The sequence below is a fragment of the Heliangelus exortis genome, chromosome 9 (assembly GCF_036169615.1).
Source record: "Heliangelus exortis chromosome 9, bHelExo1.hap1, whole genome shotgun sequence".
Taxonomy (NCBI): Eukaryota; Metazoa; Chordata; class Aves; order Apodiformes; family Trochilidae; genus Heliangelus; species Heliangelus exortis.
The window spans coordinates 21,839,006-21,859,012 of record NC_092430.1 but is presented as its reverse complement, the minus strand read 5'-3'; the positions used below and the strand labels follow the sequence as shown (position 1 = coordinate 21,859,012).

At 40.4% G+C, this 20,007-nt stretch overlaps 1 protein-coding gene across 4 annotated transcripts; it reads left to right on the top strand.

Annotated features, from left to right (window-relative positions):
* Positions 1–1,242: 1,242 nt before the first annotated feature.
* On the top strand, positions 1,243–19,752 carry SKIL (SKI like proto-oncogene). Of its 4 annotated transcripts, XR_011727549.1 has the most exons (8): positions 1,243–1,466; positions 2,157–4,124; positions 8,881–8,978; positions 10,337–10,575; positions 10,780–11,021; positions 12,078–12,302; positions 14,611–14,833; positions 17,136–19,752. XR_011727549.1 is itself a non-coding variant. In XM_071752674.1 (7 exons), exons 2-7 carry the CDS (start codon positions 3,018–3,020, stop codon positions 14,770–14,772), a joined length of 2,073 nt encoding a protein of 690 aa, XP_071608775.1. In that variant the 5' UTR covers positions 1,243–1,466; positions 2,157–3,017; the 3' UTR covers positions 14,773–19,752. The 4 variants fall into 4 exon arrangements, 3 of the variants coding, with proteins under 3 accessions (XP_071608775.1, XP_071608777.1, XP_071608776.1); XM_071752674.1 differs by having other exon boundaries at positions 14,611–19,752; XM_071752676.1 differs by lacking the exon at positions 1,243–1,466 and adding an exon at positions 1,653–1,752 and having other exon boundaries at positions 14,611–19,752.
* Positions 19,753–20,007: the final 255 nt, after the last annotated feature.

The following is a 20,007-nucleotide window of genomic DNA, read 5'->3' as shown; positions in this document are numbered from 1 at the left end:
GCCTAGAGGAGATCTGAGCACATCAGAGATGAGAAGTCAGGTATTAAAATACATCATTAAAATGCACCTGGGCAGCGAGGTGGGTTTTGTTTGCTCCATGCTAATCCTTCTGGCATGAAGAGAGGAGATGGAAGGGAGCCCGCTCGCCATGGGCAGTGCTGGTGGGTGTGAAGTGGTGCCTGGTGGTTGCACAACTGCCCCGTTTTCACGTGCCACGTCCTCTGCTTTTATACTCTTGCATCAAAACATGTAACTGTGCAGGATGAGAGGCAACAGCACCGTGCCTTAATCTCTCCTGAAGCTTTGACTTTCCAAAGAAGGCGTCACCCACAAAGATTTAGGCTCCTTGCAGAGAGAAGAAACTTGTAATTCAGAAACCAGATGTACCAAGATGAAGCATTCCCTGGAGAGCATCTTCCAGCAACGAGCCTGAAAGGGGAGAAGCCCCTCGTGTAAACCCCTCTTTGCACAGGTGATGTTGGAACCACTTCATCTCCAACTTTGGCACCTTCCCCTCTGCTTCAGAGTCTCCTTGCTCCCAGTACCACGAGATGAACCCATGATAGGAGAGGTTTGTGAAAAGCACTTCGGGGACAGACACCATCCTGCTTCTCCTACATCTCCTCATCCTCCAGCAGTGGGGTCTCAGAGCAGAGCCCACCTCAGGTGGGGACAGTGACCGAGGGACCCTCACGGGGGGACAGTTACTCAAGGACATTACTCAAGGGACCCTGACTGAGGCACAGGCACTGAAGGACAGTGGTGGAGGCGCCTCAGGGAGCGGTACCCCTGACAGCTCTTTCAGCCTCCTCCCTCCTCTCCCGCCTCGGGTGCTGCCGGCGTTCCCGCTGGGATTTTTCTCCCTTTTCTGCCATGGTTGCCCTCACCCCGAAGCTCCGCCTCCCCGGCCCCAAAGGCGCCGCCGCCTCTCCCGGCCCCTCAGGCCCTCTCGGGTTGTAGCGGCGGAGACGGCGGCGGGGCGAGTCTGGGTCAGGGCTGAGAGGAGACGGCGGGAGGACGAGCTCAAATAAAGTATATATTAAAAAAAAAAATATATATATTTTTAAAATTTATTTTATTTTCTCCTCTGGGTTTTCCACCCTCGCCCCCCCCCCCCCCTCCCCGTTCCTGCCGGCTGGGGCTGACGGAGGCTTCCCCGGCGCTGAGGCGGCGGCGGGCGGGGGAGGGGCGGCCGCTCCCGCCGCTGCCCCAGACAGTGGGCGGGGCTGCGGCGGCGGCTGCGGGAGAGGGAGGGGGGACAGGAGAGGAGGAGGGAGAGGGCGGGCGCGCCGCCGGAGGGTTCGTGCCCGCGCTCCGCCGCCGCCGCCGTTGTCGTCTCCGTGGCTGTCGCCGCCGCCGCCGCCGTCTCTGCAGTGAGGTCACGGAGGGGGGGGGGGGGGAGAGGGCGGTGCCTGCGCGGCGCCGGTTCCGCTCCCCGAAGGCTGCCGGAGCCCCCGCGCTGTCGGGTGAGCACCGGGGAGTTACCGTGAAGGAGGAGAAGGGGGGTAAGGGCGGGATTGTTGGGGGAACGGGCGCGGGTGGCCCCGTGGTGGGGGAGGGGCGGGAGCGCCTGAGGGGGATGGGCTGAGCCGGGGGGAGGGGCGCGACGGCCCCGGGGGGAGGGAGCGGCGGCGGCGGCGGAGGTGGTGGCGGGGACGGGGGGGGGTGGGGGGAAGGGGAGTCGGCGGGGAGCCTGAGGGGCGAGAGCGAAGGGTGCGGGGGTGAACCCTGCCCGGTGCCGGCGGGGCTGAGGTGAGTCACTGAGGGAAGGAGGGAGCGAGCGGCGGGATGCGGCGTCCCGGGCCCTTCCGGGAAAGGGCTGCGGGGTCAGGGGAACCGGTCACCGGCCCCCCCCCCCCCCCGCCTTTCTCCGCAGACTCCGCCGTTGCAGGGCGTGCAGCCGTGAGGGGGCCGCGCCGCCGCTGCCGCCCCCATCCCTCCCCCCTTAACCCCCCCCGCCCGCGGCTCGGCGAATGCAGCGCTCCGGGAGCTGCCGGCGGCTGCTGCTGCTGCCAGCTTCACCCATCTGCCGGGGCTTGTCGTGGGCTCTGATGTCTCTCGGTAACTAACCGGGGGAAGGTATCCCTCCCGTGACAGCGAGCTCGCATTTTGCGATCGCGGTGCGATTGTGCGCTTTTTCTCTTTTTTTTCCGCAGGTTACCCGGGCCAGAGCGACAGAACTCGGTGTTAGCGCAAGCCATGCCTTTAGCCGGTGTCCTGGAGCTTCCCTCTATTGCTAATAACTCGGGCTGGGAAAATCCTGACACACGCCCCGTGACATCTGTGCGAAAGGTGACTCTCGAGGGACATTGAGGGTTTTTTGGCCGGCGATCTGGGCTGGCTTTTAAATTTGGGGTTTTATTTGTGAACTGCTGTAGTGACTCTCGACGATGGTGGTGAAATCGTGAAGTTGGCAGCACAATAAAAGCAAAGCCCGGAAGATTGTGTTTGATCTCCGGAGAACTGAAAGTGCTGAATAAAATTTTCAGGCAACTTCAAACTACGTTTTTTTGGGACCGGTTGTGTGAAGATCAGCGTTCTACAAGCTGAGACCATTTTTCTATTTTAATACTTACATAGAGGCTTATTTGAAAAGACAGTATATTTTTCAAAGGAAAAAAAAAATGATCAAGGATGGACACTCTTGCATCAGTTGATTGTTTTTTACTAGATCACTGTGTAAGAACACTGTGTGAAACAGTGGATAGGTTATGAAGAAAAGCCTTTTGTATGCATATTACAGTGGGTTTTTTATATGAGAAAATCGAACAAATAACTATAAAACTAAAAAAAAAATACTGTTAAAATACCTTTTTTAACAATTGTACGGTATTACATGCAAAATGGGTTGCAATTTTTACTGTTGGAGACTGAAGAAGTGACATTTTGCCACAAGGAGTGCAAAACTTGGTGTACCTGAGGCCATCAAGATCGCTTGAAATTGTTGTTTGTTTTTTCTTTTTCTGAACAAGATGCACATTCAAGGCTTTAACTAATTAAAGTTCTGGTGTTTAGCAATGGAAAGCCCACAGATAAACTTCTCTCTAGGTCTAGTTTCAGACCAAAAAAGGAGCGGGATCCAAGAGGATGGGAGTCCTCCATTAAAAAAAGCAATGACGGAAATGCATGTAAATAGCAAAGTACGAGTTGTAATTAACAAATTGCCAACAATAAAGAAGGAAAACTTGGATGACTATGGCGAAACTCCCGTGGAGGCTGATGGGGAAACCGCCAAGCCAAACAGTGCTTCACTATCTGAGCCTTTGAGTTTAAATCCAGGTTTGAAACACACGTTGGCACAGTTCCACTTGAGCAGTCAGAGTTCTCTGGGTGGACCAGCAGCTTTTTCAGCTCGCTATTCCCAGGAGAGCATGTCACCCACTGTCTTCTTGCCTCTTCCATCGCCCCAGATACTTTCTGGTCCTCTGCTCATTCCTCCAGACAGCTCTACAGAACTCACCCAGACTTTGTTGGAGGGGGAATCCATCTCGTGCTTTAAAGTCGGAGGTGAAAAAAGACTTTGCCTGCCTCAAGTGTTGAATTCAGTTCTCCGAGACTTTTCCTTGCAGCAGATCAACACGGTGTGTGATGAGCTGTATATATACTGCTCGAGGTGCACTTCTGACCAGCTCCACATTCTGAAAGTTTTGGGAATTCTTCCATTTAATGCTCCATCCTGTGGGCTGATTACCCTGACTGATGCTCAGAGACTATGCAATGCTTTACTACGTCCTCGCACTTTTCCACAAAATGGCAGTTTTCTCCCTGATAAGGACACCTTGGCCCAATTGAAGGAGACTGGCAGTGCCTTTGAAGTAGAGCATGAATGCCTGGGCAAGTGCCAGGGTTTGTTTGCACCTCAGTTCTACCTTGCACCAGATGACCCATGTATCCAGTGCTTGGAGTGCTATGGGATGTTCTCACCCCAGACCTTTGTGATGCATTCACACAGATCCCCAGACAAGAGGACCTGCCACTGGGGATTTGAATCAGCCAAGTGGCACTGCTACCTGCATATTAACCAAAAATACTTAGGAACGTCAGAGGAGCGGGAGCTGAAGCATCTCTTGGAGGAGATGAAGGAGAAATTTAGTGAGAAAAATCAGAAAAGGACTCGGTCCAAAGTAAGTTCACCTACCCTCATACAACTCCCAAATCTCTTTCTGCTCACACGTATATACATGCTTTGGAAGCACGTTGGCCTTTTGTAAATGGGAGTGCTTGTCAAATCAAGCCTAAGCTAAAATTGTGAGAGCGCTTCACCATGGAAATACATTTCTCATGAAAAGGTGTGGTAATTTCTTCTTTGGGCTGTACGTAACTTCATTTGAGCTGGTTTGGCTTTACTGTTTTTTACTCTTCTCTAAAGTCTGCAGTCTCTGGAAAATTCAGAGCTATTGTGAAAATTTTCATTCTCCTATTTGACCTTTGAGTATGTTTTATGCGGTGTGTGTTGCAGCAGCTGAGCAAAGAAGAAAGGAGCTTGAAAGTCAAGTATTGCAAATTAATTCTTCAGTTGTTATTTTTTACTCCAGAACATAGATGTGTGGTATTTGGTGACCTGGCTTGCAAACCAGCCATCTCATGACTTTGCACGTCGTGTAATGGTGCATTGACAAGTTGCTGTTTAGAAGCCCAAAGTCTGCTTGCTCAGCAGTAGCTTTCTGCTTAAACCAGTTGTATTAGAGAAATATGCCAAAAAGAAGGGGTTTTAAGCAGCCCAAGTAATGAGCTGTAGGCTGGTATCTTGACAGTGGTTAATAATAGCTGTTGTATTTTTTCCTAAAATACTGCTGCAAGTCTGTGCTCTGGCTCAAAAATATGGAGCTTATTTTTCCCTTGGAGAGCTTATACTTTAAATAATTAGGCAAGCATCAGATAAATACAGAACATCATAGATGTTTCCATTTGTGGAATGTACAATTTTTTGGGAATAATTTAAAGAGTTTTTTGAATGGTTCCTGCCCCACTCTTCAGTTCATATGTTTGATGGCTGCTGGTTTGATGTTATATCCGTTTTGCCTCTTTTGTGGTAGATTTCAAAATAGCAGCAAGAGCAGTCCAGATGGTTGAGCCCAAAAAGGGATGCTCTGAGCTGACACCTTTCAGCATAAACTTCTGAAAAGTTAGTATTGGAGGAAAGCTTACTGTAGTAATAGGCAGCAGTTACAATTGTGCCAGCCTGCAGTAAGGGATTTTGGCAGGAAATATCCACAGAAGTCTTCACCATAGCAGGCTTCTCCAGGGTGAATTAGTTGGAGATGCAGGTAGGTTCCTAGCAAGGAGACTTTTGCTTTTTTTTCTGATGAAGACTTTGTCCTTTCAATGCCAGTGTAGGTAATAAAGTGTGGTGGGTGCATCAATGGAAGTAGTCTTACATGTTTGTACCTGTACTACTTCCCTTTTCACAGCAGCAGATTTCAGACCATGGGATTTTTAAGTTTCATATGGACAGATGGAAAAAAATCCAAACAGCTGAAATTAGCAGTGACAGAAATTTGGACTGGACCAGTTGGTGCAAATGAAATACAAAAACTTGCATGAGTCTTCCATTGCAGACCTGTGTAGTTCTTTCTTACAGAAGAGCATATGGGATCAGTGTGAGAGAGAAACTGTGACAACTTGCACAAAGATAAAATTGTGAGAGAGGGTTCTTTTCTGTGGCTGCTGGATATTCCTCTGGAAAGTACAAACCAGTAGAAGAGTTTAATAGGGGAGCGTTGGAGCACAGCTTCATTTTCCTTGTCCTGGGGAAGCTTGGGATGCTTCAGGTCATCTTCCTATTATTTCTGTGGTGTGAGAGAGGCATGGGGTACACATGTACCATTTTCTTTAACTCCTAGGGAAATGTATTTGCAGAATGTTCCATTTGCTATTCTGTTCCCTTCTTACTACCTTTGCTGAGTCAGTCCTCAGAAGTGTGGTCACATCTTTGAGGTTATCTTGGAAGGCCCAGGGGGAACTGTCACCTTTGGATGGGTGTTTGTCCATCCGGTAATAATAAATTCTTAATTATTTCTGACAGTCTTTGGATCATACTAGATCCTGTGCTTTGCCTTTCTCCTCAGCATTTCACCCTGACTCACCACCTCACAGTGCAAGCAATGCCCTTGATTTTTGGTATTTTAAGAGCAGAAAACGTAGGCCCTCGCCTGCTGTACTCACAAGGTTAATTCCTTTCTGTTCTTTGTGCTAATAAGAAAGCTGTAAGTTGTATATTCGATTGCCACTGAGTCTGTAATTTCCCATTGAGTTCTAGACTGCAGGGTGGCATCTGCCTGCTCTTCAGGGAACAGCTGTCACTGAGTCTCTGCTTATCTCTGTGCTGTCAGGTCCTCATTCCCTTTGACTTTGTGACAGTTTCTGATAATTGCTCTGCACTAGAACTGACCTCTGCTTCCCAAACTGATTCCTGGAGCTGGTCACCATGCCTAAGGAAAACACCTCTTCTGAGTATTATAAACCCCACCTCTGCTAAAACTACTGGCTTAATGAAGAGGCTGTAACCACTGCTTATCTGTGTATATTTTTTTTCCTTAAAAAACAGTTTTGTACAACTAGCTTTAGAAGAAAAATAAGACAATCTCACGTAATCCTTTCCAACAGTTTAGGTAGAAGTCATTTAATATTAATATTACTTCTATATATTGCATTTAAATAATTGTGTAAGAACATCTAAGTTAAACAGATTGCCAGGTAATGAAATACACACATATTTTATTTACCTGGATGATGAAGTAGAAATCTGGTTACAGAAAGACAATGTTACTTTATGATTACATTTAATTTTCTTTCCTAAGTAAAAATTCGATGGCATATTATGCTGTTGATTTGCAAAATCCACTCTCTAGTGTGTGGACAGTTCAGTAGTGTTCCATTTGAAATAGCTGAGAATGTGAAAATCTGACTTGGGAACTTGAAAATACAAATTACCTGATACATAATTTCATGTGTGAATACATAATGCTGTTATAATGTGTGTCCTAAAACATGGAGAAGAGGTGATTCAGAAGTTAAAATTGGGATTACTGTGTACTAGCTGTAATGTAACTGGAAGAATTTATGCCTGTTATTTAAATGACTGGAATGATCTGAATAAGTAGAAAAAACTTGATGAGTGTCAGGATGAGGCTGGGTTTTTTTGAGATTATTATTTAAAGGCTTGATTATGAATTTACTATCTATGTCCCCCTCCCTCCTTTCTATCTGTGTTGGAACTGATTTGAGGAATTGCAGGGGTGGAGTTAAATTTCAGTTTCTCTGCTAGAGCTGCATTTAGTGAACCAGAAGCTTTGAGCAGAGTATTGTGAGTGGGATTTGGTCACTTGCTTGGTCAGTGACATTAGATTCTTAAGACCTTGGTGCAAGCCACAGGTTTGTACTTGGGTCCTTTCCCATGCCAAAGATGAAGTTTCTGAGACAGTTTATTTCAGGGTGTGTAAATATAAACTACTCTTACAAGGTGTCTTGTACACAAGAAGTTGTGAAGATGTTAGAACTCTAGGTGAAGCTTTCATTACAGTAGAATTATATATATATATATATATATATAGTTATATAGGCTTTTTTTAATTGAGCAACTTCCCAAAGTTTCCAAGTCTGGCTGGAATGGTGTTCACTTTCTTTGTAGCATCCTGCTGTAGCTTCAGCTACAACAGTGCTGGTAACTCACCAATGTTTTGGCTGGTGCTTGGGCAGTGTCAGTTCTTGCTCTGTTTTGTGCTGGACCCCTGCAGCAAACAAGCTGGGGGTGGGCAGAGAGCTGCTCTGTACTTTATAATGTCCTGTTCAGCAATAAAAACCAGGGTGGAAGGAGAAGGAAAGAGGGTTTGGCATCCAAGGTGGATGTTGTTTAGAGGTTGGCTGGGCATCAGTCTGCCTGTAGGAGGTGGTGAGTGGTATCTTTTGCTTTATGTGCTTTTTAAAATTATTATCTTCCCTTCACTTATCAAACTATCTTTATCTTGACCCAGGAGCTTTCTTGGGTTTTGTCCCCATGCCCTGGGGGTGGTGGTGAGGGAGTGGCTGTGTGGGTGCTTGGCTGCTGGCTGGGGTCAACCAGCCACACCTTGCCCAAAAACCTGCTTCCCAAGGCTGTCTTAATGTGGTGAAATTAAGAACCAATTTTTTAGCTATGAGTATTTTTTAAAATATATGAGGAGACAACTTTCACTTGAAACTAATAGTCACTTTGCACTAAATTTCACTAGTTATTTTGACTCCAGAGTATTTTCAAAAATGTTTCTTGAGATAGACTAAAAAGTTGCTGTCCAGCTACAAAATGTACAGATTTTTTTCAAGATGATCTATTCTGATGCACTTCAATTAATATTGTTTGTTAATGCAAGTGGAATGGAGCTGTCATGTAACAACTGCAGCAGCTTTGCCAACTTCTGTAGTAAAAGTTGATGTCAAATGAAGAAAATTATGTCTCTGGAATACCAGTAATTGTTCCATTTTATTCACAGGTTTTACTTTGTGATAAAATATCTACTGGTGCTAACTGTGATGTGGATATTTTATAGCCAAAGGGTCTTCAGTCTTTAGGCAATCCTAGTTTCTGCTTTCTGTTTCTCCTAAACATTTTCAGCATACCTCTGGCAGAGTTCTGGAAACTCAGCAGAGCTTTTATATAGGTGTGTTAAGTGAATTTCTTTTAATTATGTTGCTTCTTTGCCCATGATGAGAAATAGAAGATGGAAGAAACTTCTGTGGCTTTTATCAGCCTGCAACTCTGCCAAAAGTGCTCTGTTTTCCAGCACCCCAGTTTCTCTGGTGTGTATGCATTTGTTGATTTATCAGTTCCACTGAGGACCATTTATGAAAATGTAAATACCATTTACCTATCTTGCAGCTGCCAATTTATTTTCTTTTCTGTAGGCAGATTCACAACAGAGCCTGGAATTACCACAGTGGTACCCAGTAATAAAGCAAGAAGCAGAAAGTGATCCTCAGCCTCCCTCCTTTTTCCATCCCAGGTAACTCAGTTTCCTCTGCAGAACTCTTTAAGTGTTGCATGTACAAGTATTTAAATACTTTTGGATATTTAAGGAGAATTTAAACTGAAAAAAAAAGTAATTGCAACCCAGTCTGTTATGAAAACTCTAAGGGATCGTGCAGAAATAATTGAGCCCTAACTTTTTATGCATTTCTTAGTGTAAATATTAATTAACTGCTGATGAGTGGTACAGGACTGAAGCTGTGATCTGTGAGTGTTCCTCAGTAGGCAATACAATTGACATGTGCTACTATTTTAAGAGTAGAAATCACTGAAGGTAATTTATAATTTTTAGTATTATACTATAATGCATACATGTGGAAAGCTGCCAGGGCCTGTTTACCATGAGTGCAACTTGATTTCCTTTTGGAAAAGATTGGTAAAAGGTGTTTGAAGGCTTTCCTTTCACTACAGTGAAATTGTGTCTTGGTTAGTTTCCTGGGTTTAGAAACCAAGTGCTTTTCCTTAACATACTGCAAAGTTTGTCATCTGCATCAACGAGGAAAACAATTTGTCTGCCTCTTACCCTCATCCCTGTGAGGGTGTGAGTTTATGTACATGGGTGAGATGGGTCTTCAAGATGCAGAATCCAAGCAGCACAGGCACATCCAACTAGTTCCCACATGAGCCTGTGAATGGTGGAACTTCTGTGATTGTCCCTCAGTTTGCTGGGTTTGATTGGTGCCCTTCAGAACCAGGAGAAAGGGAAGTGTTGCAGAGATTGTGACATTGATTAACTTTGCACTGACCTCAAAACATCTGCCACTCTTTTCCCTCTGTACTGACAAAAGCTGGGTGGCTGGGTTAGGGCAGTACAGAATGATCTTCCCAGGAGTCTTGGAGCTGTGAAATCCCATATGGAGTGGTCAGTATATGTGGGAAAGAAGGTCCAGCATTGGTCTCAAACACCCCCCAGCACTGTCAGTACACAGCTTTGCTAATTAAATAGTGATATGCTCATTCCCACTGCACTGATTGCTTCCCCTGCCCTCTATTGCTAAAGTAAGGACCATGAAAATGCTGGGGAGTCTGGATTCAATGGCATTCTAATTTCACTCTTTATATTTAAATGAAGAGTTCATATGATTTTCTATATGATTTTTTAAGTCAGCCATGTCTGAAAAATCCTTGTATTTGATAGCTTCTAAACCTTATCTAGATAATCTGCTCAGTGAAGATTAAGTGGGTCATTAGGATTTCCTTTTGCATAGGAAAAATTTAAAAAGAACGTGCTTATCTTTCATTGAAAATGTTTGAAATCATGTTAAATGAAACCTACCAGTCATCATTTACTGTGCCTTACCTTTCATTCTTAGTTATATTGTTCTTCTGTTTCAGTTACTACCTTTATATGTGTGATAAAGTGGTTGCCCCAAATGTGTCTCTTGCATCACAATATAAGGATATCACAAAAACAACAGTTAAAGCTTCAGAAGTTATTAAATCTTCACCTGGACAGTCAGAGAAAAAGCTCAGTAGTGGAAAGCACAAAAAAGCAGCCTCTTATCCAGAGCTTTCTCTTGAAGAACAGGAAAAAATTGACTTGAAAACTGGTGTGGAGCAGCATAAACATTTAGGTGAGTAAAGAAAATAAACGATGAAGTCATTTTGGTGTTTTTACCATACAAAGTTCAACACCCTGTTAGTGTTTTGTGATGTCACTTCAGTTTTCCAAAGATTCTTTTGGCGTTTTAATTATCTTCAATTTTCTTTGCATTTTTTTTCACACTGGGTGTTTGATTTTCTGTGATTATTATGTTGTGTTCTTCTTTCCTCCATAGATCCACCCGTGTCAACTCGTCCTGCAAGAGGTGGAAAATCTGAACGAATTTCTTCCAGAATCACTAGAGACTCTAGCCATGTTGAAGTGGGTAATGATGTGAGAACCTTATCCCCTACTCTCATGAAAGACCTCAGTTGTGAGGATGACAAGGGAAGGATCATGGAAGAAGTAATGAAAACCTACATAAAACAGCAGGAAAAACTAAATACTATTTTGCGGAGGAAACAGCAACTTCAAATGGTACAGTGCCAGTCTGCCTGCATTTCACTTTTGTCATCAGAAAGCTGATGTTGGTTCTGGAATCAGTATGATTTCAGATATCCAAACACTCATTTAGAAACACACAGATAATATGCCTCCCAGCTTGAATCCAGGCATCAAATTTTTAATATCTCTTAGGCTCAGTAGGTTCGAGTCCACTAATAATTGGTGTCTTTTCAGTTTGCAACTACTGTGTTCAAGCAGCTCCTTCTTTTATTCTATCCAAATGAAAAGTACTTCTTTCACTTTAAAATGTTTTTTTAACATTCAGCTATTTTGCAGTTGTAGTTTCAGTCCTCCAAAAGGTCATAGTTTTCAGGATTTTAAAGATGTGGACATCAGTATTGTAGGAATCATCACTTCCCTGAATAAAAAAAAATAAGCAAATCAAAACAACATTCCTATTTCTGTGTGATAAGACCTTATTCTTGAGGGAAGTTTTATTACTCTTTTTTTAGTAATATCTGACATTAGAAGCTCATGTTCACTTTTGATTTTGCCTCGTTTATGTTTTTTGCATTAAGATAAATACTGTCTTTGCTTCTTACATTCATAGATCACACCTAATTTTCTATTTTTTTTATTTGCTGTTAAGCTTGGATAGGGCCCTAGCTGGTACTTTTAACTTGTTCTGCTTTTGGAGGTAAAGGTTGTAGGTAACTTAAAAAAAAATAAGACTTTAAAACACATTAAAATAATAGTGCAAAAAGAAATTCTGTTTTCTGATAATACACTTCTTTCATCTTCAAAATATACTGGTAAATCAGTGCTGCTGCTTTCTGAGGTTCACTGCTGGAAGAATCTGATCCTGGAAGCTCTGTGTACCTGAAAATATAAATAATTTCTGTCTATTGAAATACTTGCTACAGAATTCAAGGCTATCATTGATAAGTAGATAAATACTGTTACCAGACTACCATTATGAGTAGATAAATGTCCTCTTTTTGGTCTGTTTCCAGATATGTATTTCAATTGAGTTTTTTACTTTCCTGGTCTTAGAACTGTGGTATATGTGATCCTGGTTTTTCTTTACAGGAAGTGGAAATGCTAAGCAGCTCTAAAGTTATGAAGGAGTTAACTGAAGAGCAGCAGAATTTACAAAAGGAACTTGAATGTTTGCAAACAGAACACGCTCAAAGAATGGAAGAATTTTATTTTGAGCAGAGAGACTTGGAGAAGAAACTGGACCAAGTGATGAAGCAGAAGTGTAGCTGTGACTCCACTTTAGAAAAAGACAAAGAAGCTGAATATGCAGCACAGGTGAGAAAGAAATGCTTGTTTCAAACCAGACTGTATTCACCATTTAGGAAATGGTGAAGCTCTTGCTCAGCCATCTGAAGGCTTCATCTTTTCCATGTGTTGTGATACCACAGACTAATACCAAAACAGGTCACAGTGACAGCAGTTTATTTTTCCCTGTCCCTTGGTTGAAACTGAGATAGAACAAAACTTACAGAAACACTTCACCTGTCAAGTGTTAGTTACATAAATAAGCTATTAATATTTTTCTTCCTTCTACATTAAAAAAAAAAATCCAAACCTCTCAACCACCTTTTTGCCTGGGTAGTTGCAAACCTTGCTGCTCTCTTTGTTCCTTGTTGATAGAATCTTCTGCACTATATCATGAGCCACCTTCTATCAAAGCATTTGGTCAAGAGTTCTCTTGGAAATAAAAAACATATTTTTGTCTTCATCTCTGGCTCTGGAGTTCATATATCAAAACCTATTTTTTGTTTTTTTTTTCCTTGCTTCAGCATTTCTTATTTCATGCTGGAGGTTATTCATGTTATTCCAATGGGAAAAATCCAGTTAATACCAAAATGCTCCTTTTCAAAATCAAGTGCAACTACTGTTAAATGTGCACTGATGTATTTTGTACTGTCACAGAAAACTAGTCTCCACAGGTTTTTGTTTTTTTTTTTAAGTAAACAAAAGCTGAAACTTAAGCTTGGTAAAACTTTGTGGTCATTTGATCATAGCTGTGTATATTTCCTGTTCTCACTGTCTGAAACTTAAGAAACAGGCAGTACTTGAGAGACAGGTTTTGGTATTTTTGGGGAGTAGGGCAGAGATGAGCATCATAAATCTTTCTCATGAATGTAATTTCATGACAATCCCACTCCACAGATTCCTACTCTTTGCTGCCAGAAATAATCCTCTGACTAAGGCCTGATTTACTAAACATCTGGTACAAGCCCTATTACTGCAAGTAACATCATGTTCTAATTTATGAAGATAATCATGGATAGCATTTTATATGGCTGGTGTAGCTTCCTGTCTTTAGAGGGTAAAGCCCACAGATTGTTCCCCAAGGAGGTTGGCTTTGATTTCTTTTGAAGTTAGACTTTGAAAACTTAAATACATTCTGTGCATGAAAGTTTCCTCTGTTATTACCTGTGTGGTAGAGCTATATGTACATATAGAGACAACATATAATTTGAACCTTTTTTTCCATTTATCACATCTTAGGATAGATTTTGGACCCTAGGTTCCAAGCAGTTATCAGAAGTCCCCAAATAATCAGGTAGCTTCCCCAAGCTGTATATACAGCATTTAACAAAAGCCTTAATGTGATGTCTTCTTGAAGCAGTTGCCCAGGCTGCCCTTTCTCTCCAAGAACTGTGAACTGGGAGCAACCCTCTTAGTACATGAAATATAGTGAATTATCTGGGATTTGGAACTTGCTTAAATGTCTGTTCTTCTTTTTAGGCCTGCCTGAAGATGCACTAAGTGCCTTCTCCCCCTTTCTGACTTATTTATGAGGTGTCTAGTTTAATTCTTACTTTACCCTGTCAGTCACAACAGGGCAATATAAGCAGTACTGAAACCTTTCCATGGAGCTGGAAATCAAAAGGTGCTCATGTAGCACATGCTGTAACATGCAGGCAGTGGGCATTATTGCACTGCACCAGTTCACTTAATTGAAATAATGGAGTCAGAAGACTTGCATTAATTTGCAAGCAAAATAGTGGTGTCTGAGAGCCACTTAAATGTTACTGATTATACTAAGAACCGTGTAAATATTTCTTAATCTACTCAAATAAGTGGAGATGGTCCATTAAATGTGGTGTTTCTCTAAAATGAGCACAGCAATTCCTTTACCCATCTGGTTTTACAGCAGCTGGTGAACACCAGTGATCCTGGATATTCCTGTTTCTTCCATTCTCATGATCTGCCTTCCTTATTTTCAGTGAGATGTATGCATAGGGATGATTCAGGTGAAATAAACACATAGCATGAAAGCAGATGGATTTTTTAAAAATTTTGAGGTCTTTTTCTAAGAAATAACCCTTTAAATCCATTGTATAGAAGATAACTCTTCCCTACTTTAGCTGCTGGTGTATACAAATAACCAGTTTGACAGTAACTTTCATTGACTTTGGTGTCATTTGCTAATGGTGTAGTAGGTAACTGCATAATTCTTGGTAACTGCAGAAGATGAGCTGATAAATACTGCTGAGGAGAAACATTTTCATCTGAGACATACGGTGGTCATCAGTGGTGTCTTGAATAGTTGATATTTACAAATAAACTTGCTAAAACTTGCTCTCTCCTCTCTGATTTACAGCTGGCAGAACTGAGGCAGAGATTGGATCATGCAGAGGCAGACAGACAAGAGCTTCAAGATGAACTGAGACAAGAACGAGAGGCAAGGGAAAAGTTAGAGATGATGATAAAGGAACTGAAGCTACAGATCTTGAAATCTTCAAAAAATGGAAAAGGAAAATAGAAATTGGAAGAGGAAGCTTGACTGTGTCCTTCAAACAGGGTGTTTTGGTTTTTAATGAATGGTGAGCAGTTTCTGTGTGATTAAAAAAAAAAGGTATTATCCACAGATTTCTATTTCCCAGACAAGGCTAGATGAAGAAATACATATATATACATAAATAGAGATAGGTAGGTATTAATTTTTAGATTTTCCTAACCAACGAAAATCTGGATTTATTTGTACTGGTGTTTTTCTCAAACAACGAAAAATATGAAACTCTTGATTCAGAGTGACCAGTTTCTGTCTATTTCTAATCCAATCTTGATGACTCTATGCCTTTTAAAACTGTCTGATAAAAGATATATGGTGATCTTTATTTTGATATCAATTGCACATCCAGTTGTAAAAGTACACTAAAAACATTCTGAATTTTTCAAGGACAAAAATAGTTTGGGTTTCAGTGAGAATTATGTGTTCTTGAACTGGGGAAAGTAAAGGCAGCTTTTCATCTGTATGGTAATGCTCAAAATTGACACAATAATAGATGTTTGATCATCTGAAGTGATTTACCAGTGTGAGTTTTTCCCATAATTTCATTGTGTGAAGTCAAGCTGATCTTTTCAGTATTTTCTATTTGACAACTCGTCATCAATCTGAAGGGTTTTCGAGCCAGCATTTGCTTGCTATGCTGGAAATAAAAACCAGCAGGGTTTTTCTGTAAATTAAAATATTACAATTACAAGGGAATATTTAGAAAATAAAAATTCACATATTTTCTGTTGTTGTCTTCTATATGGTAGGTATGAAAGTAACATTAAAAAAAGGCTTAAGGGTGGGGCTTTTCCTTCTAGAAACTGAGAAAGCTTGACTTTAACTGGTTTTCAGATAGTAATGCTTTCAAGAAAAATATTATTTATTTAAAAATATGTGTTAATCTCTTTAGTACCCTAAGCCTCCACACTCTAAGCTTCTTGCCAAGTTGTAGATTTTTTCATTACATAGAACAGGCCTTAATTGACATTCTGGTAATAGCATAAAGATTAAAATTCTGAGATATGGCACTTTGAAAATCATTTTAATAGTCTCTGTATTTGAATGGCATGGTAATGTTACCATGGATTAAGAAATACAGCATGTTTGTTAAGCTATAACATTTGAAAATGTGTAATTGTACAGGATTATTGTTTTATGTATATTTAATGTTTGAGTACTTCAGAAGTCTGTTTCCTAGTGGGTTAAAAGCATGACTACAAAGTTGGATGAAGAAATACCTTTTGTGCACTTCTCTCCAGAAAGTTTGGTACAGCTGACAGGTGTTAGCTGGTTGTGTCAGTGACCAGGAATATTTTAATAGTTCTAGTATTTCACTCCGTACTTTTAACTTGTGCTTTAGCTTCTGGTTTTGAGGTGCCTAGGTTTATAATTTTCTTAGCAATTCAGTTAATTCTGGATGAAGCCACTAGTAAAAGTATACATTGGTTTTATTTTTCTTCTTTTTTTTCCTGAACTAGTTAAAATGAAAACTGAGTTCTTTTTTTTTTCTCTTCTGGTGATACAACAGGACTGAGTATCACAGAGAAAGATAAAATTGCACATATCTTTAAACTGAATGAGAAATGAGGTGGTAAATTAAATGTCATGGAATCATAGGATGATTCCTTTCTAGCTGTGTATAGTTTTGTTTATGGACTCTCTGTCATATTTACACTGACGATTAAAGCAGTTGAGATGAAAAAATACCAAACCATTTTTCTTGTCAGTGGTGATCAGAAAAGAGGACCCAGATTACATTTTCCCCTTCCTCACCTCCATCACCAAATCATTGCTTTAAAGAAAAAAAGAAAAGAAAAAAAGCCTGACTTTGCAGCATAGTGGTGGTTTGACAGGAAAGGTGTTGAATATAAATGATTCTGGTTGTGTATGTGCCACTTGCTTTAAAAACACAATGTTTGGTGGAACAAGCACCAAAAGCTTGGCTACAGGGAGAGCAGGCAGGAATGGTGATTATTAGGGAATGGAGCTTGATGTAGTTCAACTTGATTGGCAGAATATATGGGATTAGCTAAGAGGGGCAAGTAAGAAAGCCTTGGGAAGCTGAAAAGCTGTATTGGGGTATTACCAAATACCAGAAACCAGGATTTCTAGTGGCTTTTCAGCATCAGTGTCCTGAACCAAACTTGCTGGGTTGCCAGTGTAGATAAGGCCATGCAGGCTCATTTCATACAGCTGCAGTAACTCATTGACCACAGTATTTATAGCCTAGCTGTTGAATGTATAGAATCCTCCTGGGATTATTATTATATTAGAATACTGCATATTCAGTTTTCCTTCAGGTCTTGTCTGTATTATGTGACTTCTGCTCAAATTCCCCCTTTTGCTGCCAGGTGGTCCTCAGCTTTGGGAGCACTGGGATAGCCATCCCTCCACCATCCATCCCTGCTGGATTATGCTGCAGATTAATAAAATGCTGGTGGCCATAGTCTGTACTAAGGTTTTCACTGTTGCAAGTACTCAAGCAGCTCTATTTAGTTGCAGCAATTCCAGCTGCAGATAAGGCCTCCTCATAGTTTCAAAACATCTGGCTAAAAAAAAAAAGCTAATGGAACGTTTATTAAAATAACCTTAAAATTAGCTTTGTAAATATTCCATTTAGTTAACCTAAGGTTAGGATGCATTTTAAACTATTGTAATCCTCTTAAGAGTATTAAATATTACTTTCAGGCTCTTTACATGACATATAATAATTTTCATACGTGTACACTTAATTTTATACTGATTTTAAGTAATAATGTATACATAAATGTGCCATAGATTTTGTGTGCTCACAGTCTTTGAAAGATAGTTTTTTAGTAAATTGTAAATAGTGCTGTATTAAGTTCTAGAACAAATATATGTTGACCTTTTTTTTCAACTACCTTATGCTAGTTGTATTGAATGGTTTCGTTTACAGCCTGGAATAGAAACTTGGAATGCACACTTGAGGACCCTCACTTAAGTGCACACTTGATGGTAGAAACTGTCTCTGTCTTTAGGTTCTCTTAGTCACAGCATGCTCATTTGATGTATTATTATTTGTTTTGCCTTCAGTTACTACTTGCTGATCTTTGAGGCAGGAAGTTGTTTTCCCAGATAGTTGTGACATGAAACCTGTAGGAAAAAAAATCCTAAAATTCTCTATAATATTGAAAAGTGCATTGTTAAGCACCTAGACCAAGATCAAAGTTGCCTAGTGCACCTTTTGGGACAAAACAAGTAGGTATCAAGGTGAATATCTAGTTTGCTCCTATACTTTTGTAAAAGAGAACTTTCACCTGCTTCGTGTACTTTAATCAGCAGGAAAATAGAAGAGCTTAGAGAGTAAAACTCTTGTAATTTTGGCAGTCTGAAAGCACCCTTGTTGGTGATGTAGCCAGGCATCCCTAGACAAAAGAGATTTTTATCTAAATCTCCAAACTTATCTGTGTTCTAGTTTTTGTAAAGCTGATCATTTGATTTGAGTATTTAGATAAATGTAGCTATGTTTTACGTTCTTAAACTAATTTTATTCTATATTTAATATATTGATAGCATAGGTGTGAAATCATTTGTATATAGTAAAGGCATAAAGCAATTAGTAAAGTAGGAAAAATTGAGTGGGAGCATAAAGCTACTGGTGGCCTAAAAAATTAAGGTTTGGCCCATATTTTAGAAGTCACAATGTTTTATTCATACATTCTTGTTTTATACTGGGGGAGGGGATAGCTAGAATGTGTTATGAAAATTTTGGAAAACTTTCCTAGCATTAGTTGTGAAGCTGGCCTTGAAATGCTGACATGGCCAGCTTCCTAGAATTCACTTGTTTGTAGAGTATATATTTTGATTGTCAGTAAAGATAACAACTTTGTATTTTTTCTGCACTTAATTCATGTAATTAATCCACACAGCAGAGTTTTATATAACATGATGGAAGTCGACAAACAACATAATTACCCTTACCTGTTAATCTGTGCTTGCAGTATTTCAGTAATTTCATTTAAGCTGTCAATAGTAAGCAGCAGAAAGCTGCAAATTGCAATTTTCTTTTTGCTCGTTACCTTTGTAGTGTGAGTATTCATCAGTTTTCATTACAGAAAGCTTGTAGAATTTTTTTATTTGTTGCATATTTCTATTTCAAAAAGACATTCTTTTTTTTTTAGCTTTTGTGAGAGCTGTTGTTGCTTACATATTGCACAACAATTTTATAGTGTGTCCATTGATTGGAAAATTGTTTGGTTTTTTTTCAGAGTTAGTGGTTCGGTTGAAAAATTAGTTTTAAGCACTTCATCAAGCACAGCAAACAAACGGTGTAAAATTTTGCTATTTGAAAATTGATTAAATGTAACAATATCAATTGAATTTTTTCTCTTCAAATATAGATACCTCACTTAAAGGAAAGCACAGCTGTACTGTATTGAAACTAATCCTAGGAAATAATAAAAAGTTGGTCTAAAATATTTTGTTGCCATTATGTTGCTTTCTGTGATTGACCAAATCCATATTTGTGTTTTCATACTCAGTCTCAAAAGTATTTATTGATGTTGACATGCCAGTATAATTATCTCCAATTACAGAAAGTAGCTGCAAAACAACAGTCTGTGTTAGCTCAAGGCAACAGGTTGAATGACTATTCTGAAACCATAGTAAAAGCCTGTGAAAAATGATCAGTGCATTCAACAATTTTTAATACTTTGCCAATGATGTACAGTCTTATTGTTAGAGTTGCTGTGGTTGCATTACATGACACACAAAACTGTCCTCTACCTCACGTGAGATTTAACAGATATTTTATATGGTTTTAGTAAACAAGAGGCATTTATCTGGTCACTTAGTTTACAAATTTTGAATTATATTTATTGAAACATGACATACTGTGCTCTTAGCTTATACCTCAATTGTATTTTGTGCAGTTATCCATTTTCATGCCTTGTAAATACCTGTATAGCTTGTGGATTCAAAAACAAATAAAGAACTGCAATGTCAGAACACTTGTTTTTGTAATATTTTTGAACACTGACTTCTAAACTTGACCTTTTTGGAAGGTGTTTAGCAAGAGGGCTTTTCTAAGAAGGAAAGAGTCTTCCTTGCTTTGGCTCTAGTAAAATACAACCTGGTTACACTGAAACCTGTTAACAGAACTCCCACTGCTGTTCAGAGCCATCCCTCACAGTGAGTCCAGTTTCTAAAGCTCCATAAATTTGTTATTGACATCAAGATTTCTGTGTATCTTGACCTAAAGTT